This window comes from Gasterosteus aculeatus, chromosome 4, assembly GCF_964276395.1.
Source record: "Gasterosteus aculeatus chromosome 4, fGasAcu3.hap1.1, whole genome shotgun sequence".
Lineage (NCBI taxonomy): Eukaryota > Metazoa > Chordata > Actinopteri > Perciformes > Gasterosteidae > Gasterosteus > Gasterosteus aculeatus.
Window position 1 is genome coordinate 14733771 of NC_135691.1, and position 23146 is coordinate 14756916.

The 23146-nt window shown below is 43.6% G+C and overlaps 1 protein-coding gene across 2 annotated transcripts; it reads right to left on the reverse strand.

Annotated features, from left to right (window-relative positions):
- Positions 1-11501: 11501 nt before the first annotated feature.
- lonrf4 (LON peptidase N-terminal domain and ring finger 4) lies at positions 11502-23021 on the reverse strand. Of its 2 annotated transcripts, none has more exons than XM_040175592.2 (12): positions 21912-23021; positions 20855-20973; positions 20217-20339; positions 19473-19661; positions 19261-19369; positions 19032-19101; positions 18709-18823; positions 18026-18147; positions 17752-17910; positions 15963-16125; positions 15688-15837; positions 11502-14226 (listed from the first exon to the last, which is right to left on the reverse strand). In XM_040175592.2, exons 1-12 carry the CDS (start codon positions 22207-22209, stop codon positions 14077-14079), a joined length of 1767 nt encoding a protein of 588 aa, XP_040031526.2. In that variant the 5' UTR covers positions 22210-23021; the 3' UTR covers positions 11502-14076. The 2 variants fall into 2 exon arrangements, with proteins under 2 accessions (XP_040031526.2, XP_040031525.2); XM_040175591.2 differs by having other exon boundaries at positions 19261-19372.
- Between the last annotated feature and the right edge of the window lie 125 nt (positions 23022-23146).

The window sequence follows — 23146 nt, forward strand, 5'->3', positions numbered from 1 at the left end:
AAATTGTGGCGGTCCAACTGCTTCTCACTATTTTGGTTTTTTTTACACTCTCCACCCCAGTTTGACTCACTGCTTTCTGCATTTTACTGATTTTAGCACTTTCATTAATTTAATTTCAAGTAGCTCGCAGCTGCGTTCAGCTAGGAAGTGCTCCTAAACCAAACACAAACACCAAAGCTGAATGGTCCAAATGGTAGAAAGACAAAATTATTAAGTTGGACACGCATTTAGAGCTAAAGAGCTATAGATTATTCCAAAATTGGAGTTATGTTCATCTGTTGGGGAAAAACACAACTATAAATCATGCTGACATTGCTCCTCATCTGCTATATGTGTAAATAATTAAAACTGTGCACGCAATTTGCCATATTTATATCACTTTGCTTTTACAGCTTGTTTCTGCTGCCTCTGAGTAGCAAAACAAATAAATAATGTACGTTTTTTGCTTGAGCAAAATCATAAGCTGATGTACCGCAGTGGATAAACTCCATAATCCTCCTGGTACAATACACACAAAGTACTCAGCCAAGAAGATGCGCAATGCCATTGTGTCACATTCCAAGCCTTAATGTCACATTAACATGTGACTTTTATAAGTAACCTATATTGATAAGCGCCTTGATATTTATCCTTGTGACACTGATGATTTACATAATGAAATGCTAGAAGCTGATTGTTGACTGAAGAGGGAACATGTAAATAAAGTTACACGGAAAAGAAAGGACACAGGAATACTGAAACCATGGCGGCTAATGATGCCGCTGTATTCGAATGGCTCATCAGTATGAGTTTGCATTAATTAAGCACTTGAATGCCTGTTTATCTCTCCCCATCTCATCTTCTCTCTCTCTCTCTCTCACACTGGGCCCCCTCGCTTTCTCGCATCTGTCTCATCTTCTCTCCACAACGTCACATTTTCTCACCGTCCCCTCGTCTAATCTGTAAAACCTCACATTCGGCTCGGTACGGAGGGTAATGGGAGGAAATGTCACATCGCAAGCAGACGACCATCGCGCTGGAATGTCAATTGGCTGACTGGTGTCCGGGTGGAGGGATGGAGAGACGGAGGGATGAATGGGCGGAGGAGCCATTGTGTGTTTTTTTAAAGACGTGGCGTTTTTTGATGATTATTCTAATCCCACGAGGACCTCTCAGCCCGAACTCGGTGCCTTATCTCTCCTCCGCAGTAATTCTCTCATTAAAACACAATCACAGGCCACCAACTCTAATAAACCTCCAACTTCCTCTTTGAAAGGGGGTGGCGGAAGGTGGTGGTGAAAATGCAGATTACCGCAGGTCTGTCTGTCAGTCCCTCTGTACGTGACATGGGGAACAGGAATGCTTTTTATAATCACTTCTACTGCAAAAGGGCCGTTTAAAAATCATTGGATTTGGATATTTTTTTTCTTTTTAATCCATGCTGAAAAAGGTCACTCTTTATTAAAGGCTGTGGATTATAGAGTGCCCAGTGGGTTTTGGGCTGTATGCACCTTGATTGTTTTTGGTTGCCTTGAATAAGTGACTTGAAGTCACTGCTCTTGGGTTAAGTTGTTAAAATCAAGGCTAACAAACTAGCAGACATGCAGCCTGCAATACTTTTTCATTAACCTTCTCTCGCCGTGACGTACACGCACAGACACACACACAGACAGAATTTTAAACCCTCTTTGATCGTGAGCTAAAGTAAATAAAGTAAATAAATTCAACGCCTGCAGCTTGGCTTTAATTCAAACATGGTGCCGTGAAGTGGGCCAGTTTGTAGCCCTTCTCTAAACATGTGGGGATATCTTATGTCTCTATGTACTGGGACTAAACGATGAAGAAAGTTTCTCTAACAGATCTAAATTTGCTCTCATGGCAAATTTCAAATGACAATTAGTCTGTCAACTAACCAGAGAATCATAACAAATCAATCAAATATAGTCATGAAGTCAAATCTATAACTCATACTGTGATTAATAAAATAAACAAAATATTTTGTATATGTTTAAGTATTGTATTAAATACGTTGCCTGGATGTGGTCTCTGTAAGACAAGTACGTTTTGCTGCAGAGTTGCTAAGTACCCCCCCTCCTTCCGAAAAAAAAGACATGATGAACAAAGCTATTGTTCCTAAATTGAGAATATTATGCGAATGTGACTAAGATTCAACTTAACTACAACAAGCCTTTCTTTTTTTCTCTCTAATGAAAACATGACGTTGATGTCAGTATGAGATGTGAAAGTGGTGAAAAATCTGGAGTTCTGACAACATCTGCTTCTTTAAAGGGTTGAACCATGCTGATGTGGGGGGGTTCTGACTGACACTGGACAGACGCAATGCAGCAACTCGTTTTTAGACATTTTCCATCAGCTTTCACTACCTTCTCCCACTCCAGACCTTTTTTTCCCCCTCCTCCTGCTTCTGAAATCAACAAGTCCACTGATCAACATCCCACAATTATATCTGAGAAAACTGCAAATCCTGAAGCCCGTCGGCCCTTTACAAAGTGCTGATGATTTAAATGTGGATCGTTTAGAGATAATTATGTGTTTGATCATCTGTACCTTTGCAGGGATATCTCCAACACAGGTCCTCTACACACTCCTCTTTAACCAAGGAGGTGAGCCACTTTGGGTTTAATCCCTTCAAGTAAACTACGAGTGAGGTCTTTATTATTTCTATAAGTCACATTACTTTGTCCCTCAGGACCACAGTCAGAGACTCACCGCGGTGCAATTCGCGTCCAGACGCAGCTTAGCGATGTAAGGAGAGGAATTTATGGAAATAATATGCATTAAAAAGATGAGCGAAGAGTCAAAGTCAGAGCAGGCATCTGTCATTGGTAGTGATTCAGAGGTCTATGAGGCCTCTCACTTTGTTCCTAAATTATTCATACAATCTGTCAATGCCGCTGTCTAGGCAGACTCTTCTCCCCATGTGTTCAATGATGACAGAAATCCTGCGCTACGTTCACTGCTATCTTCTGCAAATCCCCCACAGGAGGCTCACACACGGCACTCGCATGGCTCCGGCATATGTTCTTGTGTGTGAGGGTATAAATGTATACCTATATAAAGTCTCATCTTGTGTTGTTTTCACTGGGATTAGAATCATTCTATATCTTTATGGGGAGGGTTGTCATATAGCTGCGCAAGTGCTCCCTCATGCACAACAGATGAAAAACACAAATTTGCAAATTAATATATAGACACACAGTGACACACTCACACACACACACCAAACTACAAACAGTGTGTTTGCTCTTTCTCTCTCATCCCAGGGAGAAGTTGCTTTGCTGCAGTTCCTCTTTGTGAGAGACTATAAAAGACAAGATATTCCTCAGATGTTGGAAAGCATGTATTATTGATACTCTCCTCAAAATAGCATATTCAAGTCCCTTAGTGATAAAACTACTGATGCACACAAATATATGTACTATACACATAGAGAGAGAGAGAGAGATACCTATATTTCTATATGTCCTGTCCTATATAGGATACTTCATGTACCAAACCTTCCTGCTGAGTACACTGTGGTCACTTGTCAAGACGTGAGATTTGATGAAGTATATCCAAACTTCTAACTTTGTGCCTGCTGTGTTTTGGGACCACGCAGCTCAGACAGACAGTGGTGATCCTCGCCTCTGTCCCTCGGCATTAAGAAGCGGTCTCATCTACTAACCATTTTTCCTTAAAACCTTTTTTTTTTATATTGATTGTTGAATGAATGAAAAAACTTTACATGAACTCAAGAACTTAATGAAGAGTTTATTGCTTCACAATGTATGAGGCCTTTTAAGCATTGCATGAGCATTCTTTCAGCACTAAGAGCCTATTTATGGAAGCAATGTATGTTTCTATAGATGCTGATGTCAAGACACTGAATACAAACGCTTGCAGGTTCCCACTGATTGATATGTACAGATTTAGAGACACACTGTAATGTATTTGCGTGCACACACACACACACACACACACACACAGCATCAAATATTGTCTCTGAATACACAGGATGTCTGCGTTCAACACTGATCTAATTAAGAAATGCCCAGTGAGCAGATTATCGATGTAATGGTAACCAAGGCCGGCCGCCTCGCCCCCATGACAAAATCTGAGAAGGTTTCTGTGCTCAGTGATGCAGAGCTGCTTCAAATGAAAGCAGTTAGACACTTGGGACGGTTGTGTCTAATTTGCGTTTCATTGGGCAAAAACGCTTATTTTCTGTTGGGAAAACTGGATGCAAGCACAAGCACTATGGATATGTAGTTGGGCTTTAAGATCGACACTTTATTCTATATTGCAGGAAATGGAAGAAATGTCATAAGAGTTGAGAAGACAGGGAATCATAATGACATATTGCAAGGATATAGCAACCGCTATTGAACCCTGAAGGGCAACGTATGAAGGCCTACAAAGAGGTGTGGTTGGATTGTTAAGAAGAAGGCTTGGATTTGGGACACTGCAGTTGTATCCAACTGCCAGCTGTTCCTCCTTGACTATTAACACAGCCAGACATGGATCTTGACCTCATTAAGCTGTTAAAAGATTGACTGGGGGGAAAAACATAAGATCTTCAATTTACACATCAGAGGGAATTATTGCGGTTATTTGCAGTTTTATGCAGTCAGATGTTGAATTCCATTATTCAATGTTTAGTGGGGGAAGAGGCGTGATGATGAGAATTTTGCATGTGAGATAATGGCCATATAGTTATTGCCTTAGAATGGGTAGATGGCATCAGGACAAAGAGAGTGGTAATTGCATCTAATTCAAGTGCACTGTTAATGGGTTTTAAATGTTGCCACTTGAGTAGCAGAAACTGTAGACAAGGTTGCACCTGTCCATCCATATCCATTGTTAATATAATATGGAACAAAGGTTCTAGTGACAAATGTTGGTAAATTCTACAGTCTTGAGGGCCGATAATAGAATTTTTGATTTTCAATGTTTCTAGTGGGCTAATGCACCCCGAAGCTGTTTATCAGCTATCTTTACCACCAAAAGAAGGTCCGTCATTCCTATGATTTGCGTTGTACACCTGTAACCATGGTGGTTGATGGTTACATGATGTAGACTGATGATTTTTTACTTTTGGTTCGCAACAAAGAAGGGGATTATTTAGAAAAAGTTTCAAGTGATTTATCAGTTGAATTATAGCCAGAATATATGGAAGATGTGGAACATTTTATTGTTTTAGTATAAGTTTCTGTGTAAATGTTTGAGTGAACTATTAGCAGTTGATAAGTATAAAAAAAAGGATTTGTGTCATATTTCAACGTTGAGCGTTTACAAAGTGAAATCCATATTTCAACATCATTCGCAACGTTGCATCATTCTCTTTTCCTTTAATCTGAGATTGGGAGCCTGCCGTGTGTATTTTCTCCAGTCCTTTTTTTTGGTTGGGTTTTTCTAACAAAATTTAGTTTTCCGACTGTAAAAAGCAAAAGGGTTCAGTGCTGCCTTCTGAGAAATGACGTGTGGAGACTTGTCCCCAGCGTTGACCTCTCCTTATTTTCCACACACACCTTTGCTTTGTGACTTGCCGTTGGGGAAATTATGACCACTAGACGATGAGATGAAATAAAGGGGATCACTTGTTCGGTTGCTCTCTGTATCACTGTCATCTCATCTAGTTTTCCAGCCTGAATGCCTTCATCATCCTCTCAGAGACTTCATCATCTTTATCACCATTATCGTCTTCAATGTCTTAGATATGATCTTCCACGCTGTATTTCATTATTTAGATTGCCATTATACAAAGCTTCTTGCCATGCTTTTTTATTTGAGTTTTAGTCTTGGCCGCTTGAGGGCAGTCGTGTTTGTGGCCAGCGGATAATTGCGAGTCCAACATTAGGTTTGTCGATCTGACTTCATGCACTCGCATCATGCGTTCAGGCCCTCCACTGACTGCATGTCCCAGGGCATGATGGGAAACGTCACGTTTAGTAGAAAATGCAAATTTCCTGTGTGATTGTGATATTTAATGCTGGATCAGTCTCATGTTGTGCTATGAAGGTTTAATCTTAAAACATATCCTGGCGATAATAACAACGTTTAAATATTGTAACGCGTTTCACAGGCAGACATGAAAAGAATAAAGACAAACATACAATGCAGATACACGTACATGTTCACAGGTATGTACTGTATACTTACAAAAACCTGAATAAATCTGTCTCTAAAGTACCTACAAAAAGTAGATACAGTTTGGATCCAACAGGAAGTAAATCTTTCTTTCAACTCCTGTTGATTCTTTGAAGGCGGCTGAAAACTGTCTCTCTTTTACCGCAGTTCTTTGTCGAGCTCCCTGCTGCTGACCCCTGATCTCATCTACTTTTCTAAAGGTTTGACATTAAAATGGTTGCCTGTGTTCCACCCCTGGGGAGTAATGGGGAGAAATAATTACAAAAGGGATTTTTTGGTATTTCCTCAGTAAAAGTATTTACCAGAATGAATAACATTCATTTACAATATAAACCTTAACAGAATAATCAGCATCTTTACATACATGCATTATTTACAGGTGAATTCCTGCAGGCAGAGACCAAAGCAATCAATCTTAGGGTAGCTGATCAGGCTACTTGGTAGATAAAAGATTAATGACTAATGACAGTAGAGCTGCTAACCATGAAACAATTGTCTGAAAGATGCTTAAAGCTATGTGAACGGAATTAGGAAGTTGGTATGTACTCTATCTCTCTACCTTCAATGTTAAGAAAGTAATCTCGTTGTACGGCAGCTCAACATATACATCATTTCCATCAACTTCTTCCAACTCTTTATTGAAATATATGTTTCCACTACAGCTCCATGAACTGAAAATATGTTGTACTTGTTTATGTCCTTTGGCCCGGAGCAAACAGCTGTACTCGGACACACTTGAATACACACCTCCAAATGGTGTCTCTTGCACAACGCAGCTTCCACAATCTGGCTTTTTAAGAAAGGTTTTCCTATTGTTACACCTGTCTCTGTCTTTCTCTCCCTCCTTTAGATGCATAAATGTGCACAACACACCATGCACATGGTCTCTATGATAGCACTGTGAGGTGCATCCAGGTGTGCTTCTCAGCAGGCTGCGACTACGAGTCAGTGAGCAAGTTGGGTATCATCATGTTCCCCGCAGCTCCTCCACTGCTTCCTGCTCCTCCTGTCCTTCATCTCTCGGCATGCCATCCCTATCTGCTTCATTTGTTTTTACTATCTTTTTTTCAAGGAATCACCCAGCATTTTAAAGGCCATTTCTTCTTTCACTCTAACCTTGCAGTGTTGTGGTTATCTGTCTTTTCTGAGGTGTTAAACAGTCAGTCATGTCAGCGTGGAAGGTCAAATCCTTCTTCTTCTTCGCCTTACCACTCATACGTCTATGACTTGAATCATCCAGCGTCTTCTCTGGAAGGAAAGCAGAGATCTTTAAGCTGAAGAAAGGAAGGCGCTTTGTTGGCGACACCTATGCTCCTGCCTGGCCCTTTTTTGTTTCTGTCCGCAACTGTGTTCCTTTTTGTGTCGGAATATTTTTGAGGCGTCCCATGGTGCTGGAGGAGGCCAGTGACCCACTGTGTTTACCTTGGCTCTTTGAGGCACCGACACACAAGAGCGTACTGATGGGTCAGTCATTGCAGTGACACTCGATGGGATTAGACAAAGACAGAAACAAGCAGTTTATTGTTGTCACACCTGCAGGAGAACACGTACCAATACAAGCAAAAATACTTTGTAACAAAACTACAATCCTTTGGCAACTTGAGCTTTTTCCCACTATCTCCTTCTCCACTTCACTTCAATTCACTACACTTATCTTTGGGGGGAATTAACCCCAGGCATGTACGTCTTTCAAGCTAGCTAAGGTAAACAATATGCCTTTCACTTGAAGGTTTCTAAATTTTCCTTAATATTGTTTTGTATTGCACAGACTCTATTTTAGTGCAGAATAGGTGAGTTGTTCGGAATCACACTCATGGGAAACTGTAACGGTCCGGGTTTCCCAGACTGGAAGCAGCGTTGGGCTGTCTGGCAAAGAGTACTTGGGGCATTGGATAGACCAGCGGTTCCCAAACTCAAGAATGGCGCGGCCCAATTTGACATCTGAAAATCTTTCCCGGCCCATCCAAACCTCTAATCACAACTCTGATCAAAACATAATGATTAAATGGCCGTGAGAATTTAACCAAAATCAAACATCCGCGAGCAAAAGTCTGTCTCGCGTGAGCAAAAAGTCCGCCTCCGCGAGGTATTTGCTCGCTTGCGAAACGTGAACTTCGTTGCTCGCGAGGAGAATCTCTGCTCGCGCTCGAAGGAGTTTTCTACGCGCTCGCTGTTGTTCTTTTTGACAGTAAAGTGGAGACGGTGCTTTCAAGGTCCGATCGATGCCGCGAGGTGCGTCCGCTCCCGCCGCCCCCCTCGCCATCCACGCCTTAAATCTTCGGCTGCTTTTAGAATAACTTATTTCCCCGTTAAGATGGTTCAGCTACTGTAGAGAAAAGGGCGCCGTCTCTCGCTCTTTATCTCATGAAGTGCTCGGCAAGAACGACAGCTTTGTTTCTCCGACGCGCCGTGAAACAAGCTCCATATCTCACGCGCTTGAGCGCCCGCTCAGCATCTCGCCGCCGTAGACCGAGCTTTGGCATGTTTGGCAGAGCGCCTTGAGCGCCGTGTACAACCAGTATGGATCAACCGATTAAACAACTGATCCATATATAAGGCGCTCCGGATTATAAGGCGCACTGTCATTTTTTGAGGAAATTAAAGCCTTTTAAGTGCGCCTTTAAGTGCGGAAAATGCGGTATATTGACTTTAATACTACAAGAGGGCGCCCCGTTTGTTGAACAACGACAGGCGGACAAGAGCAGCCGTTTCGAGCGAGATCCTTTTTGTTTTATTAATCTGTCCGTTTAAATTGTTTGTGCTTCATCAACTAATGTTTCACATAACTAATGTGCCGCATCATAAATATTTTTATATTAATTTCAAACTTTTAAAATTTTAAAATTAAAAAACTTTTTTTATTGTAAATGACCTCTCGTGGCCCACCTGCAGTACCTTCGCGGCCCACACTTTTGGAATCGCTGGGATAGATCATGAAGGCCTACACCCCACACAACAAAAGTGGAGTGAGAAAATTATCTATATGGACGCAAATGTATTCTCTTCACTGATCACAAGCCCTTACTGGCTACTGGGACCAAAGTCAGCAGTGCCTACATTGGCAGCCATTGCTACCCTGATGTCTTACCGTTGCCATGTGTGTGTCCAGACCTCCTGTGACTGAGTCAGACAAGACAGCACAGGAATCCAACATAAGATCTGCCAATATCAGCTCATGACATCAAAGTAGGCACAAGCAGAGATCCGTTGCTGAGTGAAGTTTGGAGCAATACCATGAATGGATGGCCTGCTTACATGAATGATGAAGAGAAGAGGTCGTGTCTGATGATGGACCCCAGTTCGCCTCCTCAGAGTTCAAGCAGTTTCTATCCAAAAATGAAATAAAATAAACGCTGGTCCCACCGTATCATCCAGCTTCAAACGGAGCTGCTGAGAGGTGTGTGCAAATATTGAGGCGCGCTCTGGTGAAGTCAGCACAGCATCACACTGCAACACAGGCTGTCAAACTTTCTGCTCATGTATCGGGTTCACGCCTCACTCAGTCACAGGTCGCTCTCCAGCTGAGCTGTTCTTAAAGCGAAAGAGATACGCACCCGCTTCAGTCGGTTGAGACCAGACCCGTCCCACACTGTAGGCAAAACAGAAACCGTATCATGATAAAGAGAGAGTTTCATGAGAATGACCCAAGTCAGAGTAAAGAAATGGGCTGCCAGTCGTGAAGCGCTTGGGTCCTGTGACATGGGAAAGAGGGAGGCAACGGTCCGTCCATGTTGATCATATGCTGGGGAAAAAAGAGGAGAACTCAAGAAACTGGAGCCGTACACACATTTTGAGGAGCAGGACTTAACATTAGTTGCTCCACCTCCACCAGTGGAGAAAAACCGCCTGACACCGACACCTCAGAGAAGTAGCATTCATCTGAGTCCTGCAGTGCCAGGAAATGTTATTCCTCCTCCACCCAGCAGTGTACCGTCAGGGGTGCCCCAAAGGAGAAATCCAGAAAGACCCAGAAGTGCTCCCAAAAGACTGGATTTGTAATGAGTTCAAATGAGGGGTCTTCTGGACATTAAAAACAGTAATGTCCAGAAGACCTAAGTTTAAGAGAATGATTGTTAGTGTAGACGGGTGTCAAATGTGAAGGGGAGAAATGTAATAGACCGGGTTTCTCATGTTGAGTAACAGTAATGTGATTGGTTCTAGAAGTCACATGACTAAAGAGTAAGCTAGTCAGTTCCGGAGCAGGAGACTTGTGTGTAGGCTGGTGTATTCTTGCAGTCTTCGGTAAACATGCTCAGTCATACCAGCCGCCACCTGAAGTGCTTAATATACACCCACGGAGATATCACAGAAACCATCCTGGTAATGCATCTCTGCTGCACGCCTCCCTCTCTGACTCTCCCCTAACATAAACCAACAACCTGCATCCCTGTTGAGGATTTTCCTCACCCGTCTATCCTTGCGAGGGAACTTGGCCTTCTTACCAGCAGAAGTGTAAGAACACGCACACATCCAGACGCCCCCCCCCCCCCTAGTGAGAACTCCTACAAAACGCCTGTCATCCTTATTCCGTCATGCGAACGCGGGGAGTCAGCACAAGGCGATGGATGAATTTAGTACAGGAAAGCTGTGGCATTCTTCGAATGTAATGGGCTTTGATGTAGACGCTGAGCTGCATTACAGAGGGCCCCGCTGAAGCCAACTGAAGCCTCTTTTCATCTGCCTGCTTCCCATGCAGAGGAAAGAAGCTGGCAGGAAACGTTCCTCACTTCTGCCACGCTGTGTTTTTTTCTGTGTGGGTCTGTCTTCCCGTGCATTAGAGGAGCGCACGCCCTCTTTTACTTTCACTCATTTCTGTTCCTTTCAGCTTGCATGGGGAAATAGCTACTTCCTCCCAGCTTGTTCCGTGTGGGTGGTTCTCTCTGTCAGCCAAAAATCTTGCTCTGTGCCCCATTGGTGACACTAATGTGATCATTCTGAGCCTTTTTGTTTTGAAAAATAAGCCATACTCTTGTGAGATGTCTTGTTTATACAGTGTGATTCCATCTGTGTGACACCACGCTATTCCTCCACAGTTGTAGAGTGCCCCCTTGTGGACGGTTTATTCGTAGCATGCGAATTCAGTGTGCTGTTTTTCTCTAGGGATCTTATTGACATTGCTTTGATTGTGTTGTTGTTATTCACGACAACATATGACCAACTGACAAGTCTGCGTCCACATGTGGCACATGATGGTTCTCGCTATCAGCATCTGAGACACGTTCCCCGTCCATCAACCCTCCTTTGACAATTTCCGTAGGGCGGTAAATTGCAATAGATCCCCCGCCCCGCTTACAGTAGCTGGAAAAGCCTCCTTAACGACCGAAGAATCGGTCGCATGAGGTTCAACGGGAACACAATAAGGATAAAGCAGAATGTGTGTTTGAAAAGCTTTATTCATAATAACATTTAGAAAGTCATCCAGGGGACAAGTGAATAAACATGAACCGGTCAAGAGATCTCAATGCCCTTGGCTTTGAGGTGGAGGATTAAATACAAATGAATCAGATAGAAACTGCTTCACTTTCAGGGTGTTTAAATAGTGATTTGAGCGCAGACTGAAGGTAGCAACAACTCGTGTCTCTACTTCCTACCGTCTACTGAGGTTGACATTGTTTCAGCTGTGTTCAAGGGCATTTTCTGATCGCCCAATTATACGGGAGGACATTGAATGTCACATTAGTTTTAAAAACGTTTCATGACAGTCAGACATTTCATTGGCCATTGGTTGGATCAAAACCCTGTGGTATACAATCATTTATTTCTCAAATGGATTTAGCATTTCATCGTGGTATAAGAAATTGCACATTGGCGCCGGGATCAGTTTGAAGCTAAGTAAGACAAATATGAAACCAATCTCTGTGGCCCACGTACATCCCCATTCCCCGTTCAATGGAGGGCGGCATCAATGATAACCAAAACGAGACGTGGTTTGATAAAGAGAGAGAGCACCAAAATTATTTCACCGGGCAAAAGATTCTCTCTATAGAGATGTTCAACAGGAGGCGTGGAAGCCCCTCAACAACCCCCTCGTCAGCTGTGGGTTCGTAGTCATGTGTTTATCACAAATAGTTGATGAGTCATTCAGCACCATTCTATAAGAATCACGATCCCTTTTTATTTGTGAGTGAGCTATAATCATGTCATGTAGCAGCAAGAAACTGACCTTAATTGATGGTGTCTTTAATGAAATCAACCAAACTAGCTTTGGAGCCATGTTGTGATAACTGGCACATTTAAGCCGATTTCAATCACGGATGACTTCATTTACAGCATGTTAGCTAAACCTGATTAACCGATCTTAGAGGGTGGGGAAGAAGATGGCTTATTTGCCCTCAAGTAGATTGTAAATTCCCGGGTCAGTGTTCAGTGGGTTGTCTGTCACCCATCCAATGCTGCCATCAGCCCATCCATTGGCTGGCCCGTTATGGGACATTTTTTTGTGCGTATGAAGTCTCAAGTTTAACCCTTTTATTCGAAACAATATCATGCTGTTCCGTATCACACAAACTGCATCTATTAGGGTGTTTGCTGGACTACTTCTGACTGTTTCAAGTCATATGCTGGCCGTGAGAAATGGTAGTTTAATGTCCACTATACAGAAGGCATGAGGGCCAAGGACCAATGTCAGATTCCATGACGAACATAAATGCAGTGCCTGTTTAACTTACTATTCCTTGAAAACACACAACATAGAAATATTGATGGCACATTTATTTAAGTAAAAAAAAACAAAAAATCGTTTATGTTTCACCCAGTTTGTATATGTTCGTAAATTAAGTATACGTAACATTGCAGCTTCAACATTCCATGGAATGTAGCACTATTATCAACAAATATCAATGGCAAAGATAAGAGGGAAAAAAAGTGCGTCACAGATGTGGTGTAGAAAACGCTAAGACTTGGAGGTCTCCTGGTGGAGTTGGCCCAGGCACTCAAAAGGGTCCGCGACCGGCGGCACAGGGGCCGGACAGACGGAGAGACGTGTGGGGGCCCGACGCAGGTGATGCGACCTACGCAGACGCCCCGCAGGCTGACCCGAGCTAAATTACACCACTCGCCTCATGATGTTTTAAACATAGTGATTCTCTTATGGAGATAGCAACAGAGCAAAAGAGAACGACTCTTTATCTACAGCCGACTACGTCCATCGCCTCGCATCATCCCACGGGTTTTGTGTTGTAAAACCGAGGCGTTTTCTGCGTCTCGTCATTGTCGTGGGTTCACTTTACGTCAGAAGATGACAAACAGCGTCAACAGCCGGTCATTCATTTAAAAAAAAAAAAAGGTACTCCAGTTGCAGCCATTCTGTGTGAAAATATAAATTATTATTGCAATATTTTATACTAAATAGGGACCAGGAGTCCCTCGAAGCCTTCGATCCTGTGATGTGCATCGTCCTGAAAAAAACCTTGACCAATTGTGTGCGCTATTGTTTCGTCTCACTCCAAACAAAGCTCCGTTCATGCAAAGAGTCGGTCGAGGCAACACACGGCGGTGCAGCACACCGTACAAGCTTGGCTGATGCCGCACGTTCTTCATGTTTAGAATTGGAGACACAACAGTGACGCCTGCTGCCTGTTTTCAGCAGTACCATTTAAGCTGATTCACTTGATGCCACGAATAACAATTTGTTTGGCCTACCAAATGAGTATCTCTGCTCAACCCTGTGGTGTGTATCAAAGTGTATTAAGAAAGAACTCTGAACCCTTGAACTCCTCGGGAAAGAAAACAGTGAGAAAGAGAAGACATGCAAACAGCAAAAAACCCAACTCTGCACAACTGCACTGTGTTTTGTAATAGAATCCCTCCCTCTGCTATAGACCCTTTTACAGCAGTCTTCATCAGGAGAATGCTCGCGCATGTTTGCGACGGAAATGGCTCTGTGGTGTGGATGCATTCAGTGGTTTCCACGGACTCTCACGTTGTCACAATACCACGGAGCGGTGTGGCCTAGCTCTGAGAGAAGTACTCCAGGACGAGGCGAAGGTGTCCTAAGCGGTCTTTGAGCGAGCTCAGGGACAGGACAGTGGTTTGATAGGCAGGGTCCAGCTGGAGGACAGACAGCATCCACCAGCACCAGGCCGGACCGTTGGACGAGGCCTAGAGGGAAGTAAGCCACTGGTTAGAAAAGGAAACGTGTTTATCGGGGAAACTCGTCAGAACTTCAGCCTTTTGGGTGAAATCTGAGCCACGTGGCAACGGGCTGCGAGTCACTAATGGAAGTCGTTGACATGGAGCCACAGATTGTTGCTGTGTGACGCACGCAACCAGATTCAAGGATGTTGTCAAGTCAAGTGGATGCTTTTTGCTGTTTATTTCACTGCACTGCAACCTTTATTCTAATTTAGCTAGTCTATTGTTTTAATATTTCAATCAAGGCTCTTGATTGTGTTTAAATTTTCCTTTCCTTTATTTTTATGTTTTAATGGTTTTACGTGAAGCACTTTAAATCACTTTATTTTTTTAATCTGCTATACAATTTAACTTGCCTTGTATTTCAAAATAAGTTGAGCTGGTTCCAACTTTTTTCACGCTCCGATGACGCAAAGAAGCGTCTGCCGTTTTTTACATTTACATTTTACATTTCATTAACCAGGGAATTTGGAACGGTGTAGGGGCAAATACAATATATATTAAGTAGAAATGGGAGAAAGAATTATAGGAAAAAACACCCAATCAGAGATGGGAACCAATGTGTGAAACAGCATTTTCGACCTCCTGTTCCATGTAGTGGGGTGAATTTGGCTGGAAGAACCTTGTTTGTTCTTTTATCTCACCAAAAAAAAAGACATACTCATCTACAATAAACCAAACGTGCTGGAGAAGATGTGGGGGAAAAAGAGCAAACCACCACCATATATTTTGGGGCTGGCCCAAGATATTAATAATAGTATAATAATATATTATAATATTCTGGGAAAATATTTAGAGAACTAAGCAGCATATCTGTGGGCGGCAGAACTTGTACTTATGAAAGTCACTCTATTAAGACAATTAACAGGAAATGACATATAACTCTTGAAAATACTAATAATAGTTGCAACCTTCTGTAGAAAACTGGACTGAAATCATGAAAGAAATCCACGACATGGAAAAATTGACTTTCCTTCTGAAAAAGTGGGCAAGGTTCATCCAATATATGGAAAAACAAGATTTTGTCTGCAAGAGCTGTTCAATATCTTTAAAAGTAAAACAATCACACTTAACCAAGATGCGACCCTTTGCTTATGATCCTAAACCACAGGTGATCCAACCAAGACTTAGAAATGTTCTGTCCAGAACAGCAGAATAAAATACCCACTATCTGTCAGTTGCATGAAATATACGGCCTGACATTGTTTTTATAAGTGTATATGTATGTTTTTTCCTGTTGTAATACCTATGTAGGCTAGTCTCTGCCACTGTGCATTATTTTCTCTTGATTCCTTTTCTTTGTTGTTTTTTTTCCCTGTCAAGTATTGTTTTCCATTGATAAAAAATACCCTTATAAAAATTATCCAAACAAAAGTTGAATTGCAGAATTACCGTAAAAAAAAAACACACTTATTTTAAAGCCCCAACCTGAATGTTTTCGTCCTTTTCGGGCATGTTGCCGTACTGTCTGTTGATCTGCTCGCGAATGCGGCTGCCAAGCCGCTGGTACCAGTCCTGTGCCTGCTGGTACACACTGTCATGGAGATGCTCCAGAAGCTCCAACTCACTACCATCAACCTGCACGAGAGAGGACGCATAGACCGATATGAATGCAAAAAAAGGTCAAGAGACAGGAGGTGCAGCTTGTGGTCTTCTTCTTCTTGTGTTCATCCTGGAATGCTGCTGTAAAAGGTGCTGCTGACCTTGAGGTCTTCCAGGTACTCGATATCAGCAGTGTGGTAGCCGTCTCGCTGACTTCTCTTCAGCACTTTGAATCTGCTGCCGCCCACTGCGTCCACAAAGGACCGGCCGTCAGCCAGCAGCTCCAGACTGTGGATTTCTAGCATGCACCCGTAGTCTGCAAACCTGGGGCAGAACCAAGAGAGTCTTAACTCCACAGTACCGTCATTTATTCATTCACGTGTTTATTAAGGTGTTTGTTCATGTTTTAGTCAAAACAGTAATTGGGTGGAATGTTTAAATATCCATCTTACTGCAAAAACAGTTGAACAAAATCATGATCATTTTGGGCCAAAATGGATTCAGACATGATATATTACGCACCCTTTTTAGACATCTACGGTATGAAAGAATAGAATGATGTACATTTTGTCGAGTTATTTGCAAAATTCTTACACAAACATGATTTCTTATTTTTTTAGACAGTTTACTTAGTTTATATAACCTGAATTGATCAAAGATAGATACAACTGCCTGCAAATTACTAAGGCGATTAATCCCTCCAACACCAAACAATGACTGTGGGCTGTGCCGTTTTTATCCTTTTAGTCTTTTACTGCATTTGGAATGTGCTTCTCACGAGGAGTTTTTACCTTACTTTGGCCTCATTCCTGTTTACCACGTTCTCTGTGTTGTGCACAAACTCGACAGTTTACAAAGCTGGAGTAGAGATGGATGCCCAAAAGAAAAGCCCACATTTCTGGTCGGAAAGAGATTTTCACATTAAATAGAATGTGCACTGCTGCATCTAATTGGGATATTAGTAGTATATTAGTTTTCATTAACCATATAAACAGCTTTTGGGGAATGTTGTCATTTTTGGAATGAGGGTAGAATCAGGGATTTTTTGCTGAATGTTAACATGGTTAATAAAGCAGGGCTTTGTGCACTTTGAAAGGCTATGAGAAGTACTCGTTGTGGTAGAAGATCAGCAAAGTGTTGTGTTCCCTCAATTCATGTTAAAGAGGCAGGAGGAACTAATCTCACAAGAACTACTGAAATGTAGTAAGAGTCATTCTTTCAGTCCAAATGTTTAGATAAAAATAATTCAACTTCCATATGGAATACAAAGAGTTTTAGCAACAAAACACCCTCATACATTATTATTTGGCATATTTCAATATCAGTTAAGCTAAGAGGATATTTATCAGAAAATGCACTGCCGTATTACAACATACGTACAGTGGAGCTATGATCAAATCTCTGGAGGGTCATGAAAACATCCAGCCTATCTCAGCCCAGATTGGTCACGAGCTGCTATTTGCCACCCACTCAGGGTCACCTATGACTGAGCTTTACTTTGCCCATTGGGCTGTCTGCTTCTGCTAGCCTTGCTGACCATTGCATCGGGTTCCACCGAGCCTGCTGCGAGCTTCACAGCGAGGAACACATCAAACACGTGCTCTCCATTCCCCGACAGTTGTGAGCTTGCTCTTGTCGTTGAGTTGGTTACATTGATTTGATATGTGCATTGTCCATTCATGTATCTGCAGTTAGCGTATTTGTAGGTGTTGAGCTTCATGTTACAGTTTTATATAGGAGGTGTTTGATGATAACCTGTAACTGTGGGGTCATGAGGAGGTTCTTGGGTTATTCACCCATAGTAACATGTCAGAAGGCCCAGGTAGAAGATGCACAGGCCGCCTCTGATTTTGATGCAGTTAACATTTGTACATTATCAACCCAAGTCCCAATATTTTCAAATAAATAGGTTGCCATGGATAATCAAAACAAAAAAAGTAGATAGCATACCCCTTGCCATGCTCATAGCAGCACATGCCAAATTTTTTGGTGCCAGTCTCCATGCAGCGGCGCATCATCAGACGATATCGAGGCTCAAAGATGTGCAGGGGGCACGGGACTCCGGGGTAGGCCACCGTGCAAACAAATATAGGGATGTCCGTAGTCAGACTACAAAAGGAGGAGACAAAACATAAAAATAAATGGAGGGATAGAACAGTGAGGAAAAGGCACGATATAAGTTGTACAAATGAATCACAAGCGTCGACCGATGACAGGTGCGTACTTGGACAGTTCCGCCATCTCCGCGTCATGGACCTGCTTCCTCTCCGCCAACGGCGAGGGGAAAAGTCGGGTCATGATGTCCTGCAGCAGAACTGTGGGGTTGTACTTCCTGTTTTTAAAGTACTGGCAAGAGAAGAGAGATCTACGGCTTAATAGCAACATTATGATGCTCAAGACGGCTGCTCGGGGGGAAGGGTTCTTTAGAAGTTGATTTTGATAAAAGTACCATAAAATATGTGCAGATCTGTGATATCAAAGTAACGTTGTTGACCAATTTATGTAACAGACTTAAGAAACATAAACTGATCACTTTTTAAGCAATTATGCATTAACATATGTTGAAGTTGTCACTAAGTTCTAAAGTGAGCCTGTTGTCAGCCGCATATGCCAGGAGATAAATGCATAAACACAGCTGTTACGACAGTGAGGTTTATTATAGGTGTAATCAGACATCACATGAAAGGAACCAGGAACTTCTCTCAACATTAACCTTCATGTGAATTATCTGATTAGTTATATAAAAATCAAGTATGACTATTGGAAAAGATCTTACCCCGCTGGAGCTGGATTTGTGTCATTGCCACAACACAAAAGGCAAAATCAAAACTTTTTAAAAAGTGCTCTTAACGGGATCGGGGCAAGTTAGAAACAGGTGCATGTGTGCGAGTGTCTGTAGGTGGTTACTTCCTGTAGCGGCTGTTTGCAGAGCGGACAGCGCAGGTTGTGGTCCAGACTCCTCTCGATGCAGTTCTTGCAGAAGGTGTGACCGCAGGGCGTCGTGACCGGCTCAAAGAACAACCTTCAGACGACAGACACAGGACGTTAACGCGGCCTCGGGGAAGGACCTCCACGCCTTCTGCTGTGCATCTGCCGTCCGCTTGTGCGGCGTGGCGTCAGCTTGATTAAACATTAACCAACCATCAAACTGATATACGACACTCCGGCAGAAGACGTAAGGACCAGAAAAGCCTTACTGATTAGAGATTACAATGCTGCGGGGCACCGACCTAATGCAGAGAGGGCACTCAAAGTCCGACACGCTGAGAACTTCCAGAGTTTCTTGATGTTTTCGCCCCGCTGAGAAAGAACCAGCAATTATTATGCATTTCCAAACCATCTGGTGGGTGTTTGTGGTAAAGCTGTTCGTAGCGACAGTGACAGAGAGGATTCAGATTGAGGAAAGTTTTTTTTAAATAAAATCGTTGTCCGTGTGCACTGGTGTGTGCGCGTGCGTACCCGTGCCGTGCCCATCGCCCCTCCTCATTGTCATCTCCTCGTCCTCTTCGGCCGCGGGGAGGAAGGAAACCGCTTGGCAGAGGCTGAGGCAGCACTCGGTACCCATGTCCTGCTTCACCGAGGAGCCCGAAAGACAAACTTACGGTTGATTATGGTTGCATTGGAAAACCTCGTACCCGAACCATAACGCTGAAGCGCGCGCGAGGGCTCACCTGGTGTGCCGCTCGCCCCTCTTTTCCCTCTACGCCTTCCCCGCGTGGATGTTTGAGGCCCTTGGGTTGAGATGGCCCCTGGGAGCCACTGAGGCTGGTAATGGGGCACGGCCCTCTCAAGTACTCGGACACCACTTGCAAGATGCAGGACACCTCGTCCGGCACGGCCATGCCCTCCACCTCCAGAATCTGCCATTTGAATTCATGACAAGATGCAAATACAAAGGGATTTTGGAATGAAGGTGTAAGGTAAATGAGGAGGTAAACATTGGAGATTAAACTAATTTATAATAGCAATGAGGTATTAGTTGAATGACATGCCCGTCCCAGTTAAAACACGTTATCTAAAGTTAATTAATATCAATACTACTATCAGCATCAATAAGAAGAAGAAATTACGACATTAGTATTAATATTAAAAGACATTTAGTAAGAACAATAACCACCGACAACCGTAAAGTGACCTATATAAAATCAATCAGACAATAGTGCTACCATTCATATTCCATCTACTCAGGCTCGTTGTTTATGGAATAGAGTTTATTGATCAACTCATATATGTGTACATGATACGTGCAGGTCTGATACCACTGCTGTGAGGCGATTCATTTCTGCTGCAGCTTTAACTCTAAAAAGTATAAAGTATCTAAGATAAACTACAGTCTTGTCAGTTTGCAGGAGAAATGTCCTTATTTATGTTTTTTTTTTAAATCAATTTAACACGAATAATACCCTCAGACCAACCTTCTTGATCTGGCTCTTTGCAGGTGCAAAGTCAGCTTGAAGTTTTAGGCAACGGTGGAACTGGATGAGGGCGTCTGTCTGCTGACCCATTTCCAGCAGTACACTCCCTTTACGGAAGAAGCCCTGCAACGATGGAGAGCGTCAGCACATCAACGCCGTTACGGGTGAGCCAACCTGCACTCGGACAACATAACAGAACTATCTGAACTGCATTGTAGTATTCTAACGCTTTTCATATTTGTACCTTTGAATAACATAATGCGAAGGTGAAATCTGTAAGTAATCCTGTAACACGTCTCTTGAACAAAAATAATTATATTCAAACTATTCTATCCAGTAGGTATTTTTGAATCACAGCACCACCCACCAGCTAAATGGCGTAACAAAATAAGTAGCTGTTTGCATAACTTTGCAAACGACATAACACCAGTACAAGCAGAGAAAATGTCTCCAAAGCCTCAGCTCTGCACACTGACACAAGGTGCCTGCTGTTCACACGCATGTCAAAAAACCGACCGGCGGAGTTCAGGGTTCAAATCGGCAGAGAAACAGAAGGGGGAACTGAAGTGAACATTTGGCGCCCTTAACGGACGACTTTAACCGATTGGTTTGTGTTGACCTCTGCCAATATCTCTCACCTCAGTCCAGTTAGGACGAAGGCAGCAGAGGTCGTCGAGGTCCGTCAGAGCGTCGGAAAAACGCATCAGGCCCCCGTTAGCTTCGGCTCTATACAGCTTCAAACTCTGATCGTTGGGGGCTAAAGACACAAAAGAAATGAAGGGCGGAGAGGAGAGTAAGGACAAGAGAAAAGGCAGGAGATGCAATCCACACGTTATTGGCAGGAGGGTGGGCTTCAATGCTTCAAATCTGTTTACACGCCTGTTGACACAAAATCGGCATGGCAGGTAGGGGGCCGCCTGCGCACTGTGGCTCTGCTCAGACAATGCACAGCAGGGCGGTGCTGTACTTTAACACAACTGCGACACCAACAATTAGCGTTAGGTAAAGTTATATAAACAAAGCCGCCCTGACATTCTTACACAAGAACAAAAAGCTAGGGGAGCAGCAGTGTTTCTCTGGGTTACCTGTAGGTAATTCCTCAAGGCGATTCACTGTCCCGCTAAAACCACTCCCACGATCCCCTGGACACCTAGTGACCAGATAAAACTCAACTAGGCACCTTGTGTATTAGCCTTCTCACTGCTGCATGGAGAAAATAAGGCCAGTCGCACATACAGAGGGTGCAAAGATAAGGTATTGGAGAAGATCTGTTTGCAAGGGTGTTTCGTCTTTTGACTGCAGGAGTCGGTTTTGGCGTTTTTGCTGTGTTGCCCTAAAAGATTCAGCGTGCCCTGAAGACAGTTTAGCGTAGCGAGTTATATAGTCAGGTCATCGATGGCCTTGGACAGGGAATATGGTGAGTCCCACATCTGCACTGGCTGCTGCGCACGCTGTGACTGAGTTCTAGGGAGCAGATGAGGACGCGCCATCAGCCACCGTTGCCGGGGCAACGGCCCAAACGGTTCGAGCGGTGCGTAAAAGTGGGACACCAGACTGCCTGCCCCGTTTTTATGGAAATGTGACCTTAGGTAATCCAAGCTGCCCCCCTCCCCTCCCCCCCTTTTTAGCCCCGGATCTTGCTTGACCGCTCCTCATAAACAAGCGTCTAGTGACGTCATGAAGGTGATTCCTTACCTAAGTGCAGCCCCTCGTTTGCGATGCGTAAAGCTTCCGGGAACTCGTTGGCTTTGAGCTTCTCCTGTAAATGGCACTTGGTCTTTGTCTCCTCCGGGCAGCACTTCTCCACGATGCCGATGAGCAAAACGTTGTTCTTCATGCTTTTTACCTCTTTTTGTTTTAACCTCTCTTTGCACGACGGGCATTTGGATGGGAGGTAGCCCCCCGCGCACCTCCTGCAGAACGTGTGTCCGCAGGACATGGTCACCGGCTCGCACATCAGGAAGAGACAGAGGGGACACTCCAGCAGATCCATGGTGGATGGGTTATGTCACCAGAAGAAGAAGGAAAAAAAAAAAAACGTCCCACGAGGGCAAGTGTGTGTGTGTGTGTTTTCGTCAAAGCAATGCGGACGGAGAACGCGAGTGTGTGTTAGAGCATTGCGTGGACCATTGACATAACACACTGACAGCCAGAGCGATAAAGTAAATGGGTCTTTTCCCATCAGCTCGAAGCCGACCGGTTTTTTGTTTTTTTTTCCTGCTAAATTTGAGCAATTGTCCTCACCTTAATAATTTCCTTTGCAGATAAAAAAAATAGTATCCATTGACACTGTCCAATTCCAACTTCGTCTTCGGTTTGGGACACCTAACGTCCTCCCCTTTGACGCACGGAGAATAAAACGGAACTCAGCTTTCGATTCAACGCGCGGCTCTGATCTCGATAAAGGCCACACGAACCACACCGGAATATTCCCCCATTGGCACTGTTCCTTGAAGTCGTTTTAACCCCCGTTTCGACGTATCCACGGCCACAAAGGTGGGTTACTGTGTAACACCATTACGTTACATAAATAAAGACCACGTGACGCAGCAGCGCGCAATCCCATTGGCCGAACGGATGGCTTTCCGCCCTGTTGTGAAAGCGAAGGATGGCGAGTTTCGTAACATAATTCCTGCGACTAAAGTTTCATGCTATGGAGTGCAAACATCTGATATGTGGGACGAACGAGTCGTTGGGCTTATGCCTCGTGCAGTGGGCAGGACAAAAGAGTCCACTCACGTCTGCAGAATATGGAAATGTCGCTGTCGCGGTAAAAGGGAATCCCAGCCGGGGATAACAACAGTCGGGGGAGGGGGGCGGGGCTGCAAGATCTTAACGTGCACCCAGTTGGTTTACTTACATATCCGGGGAAAAGCCACGTGCAAACATGTCCAAATTGTGTAATGCGCCTTCGTGTAGGTGCAAACTGC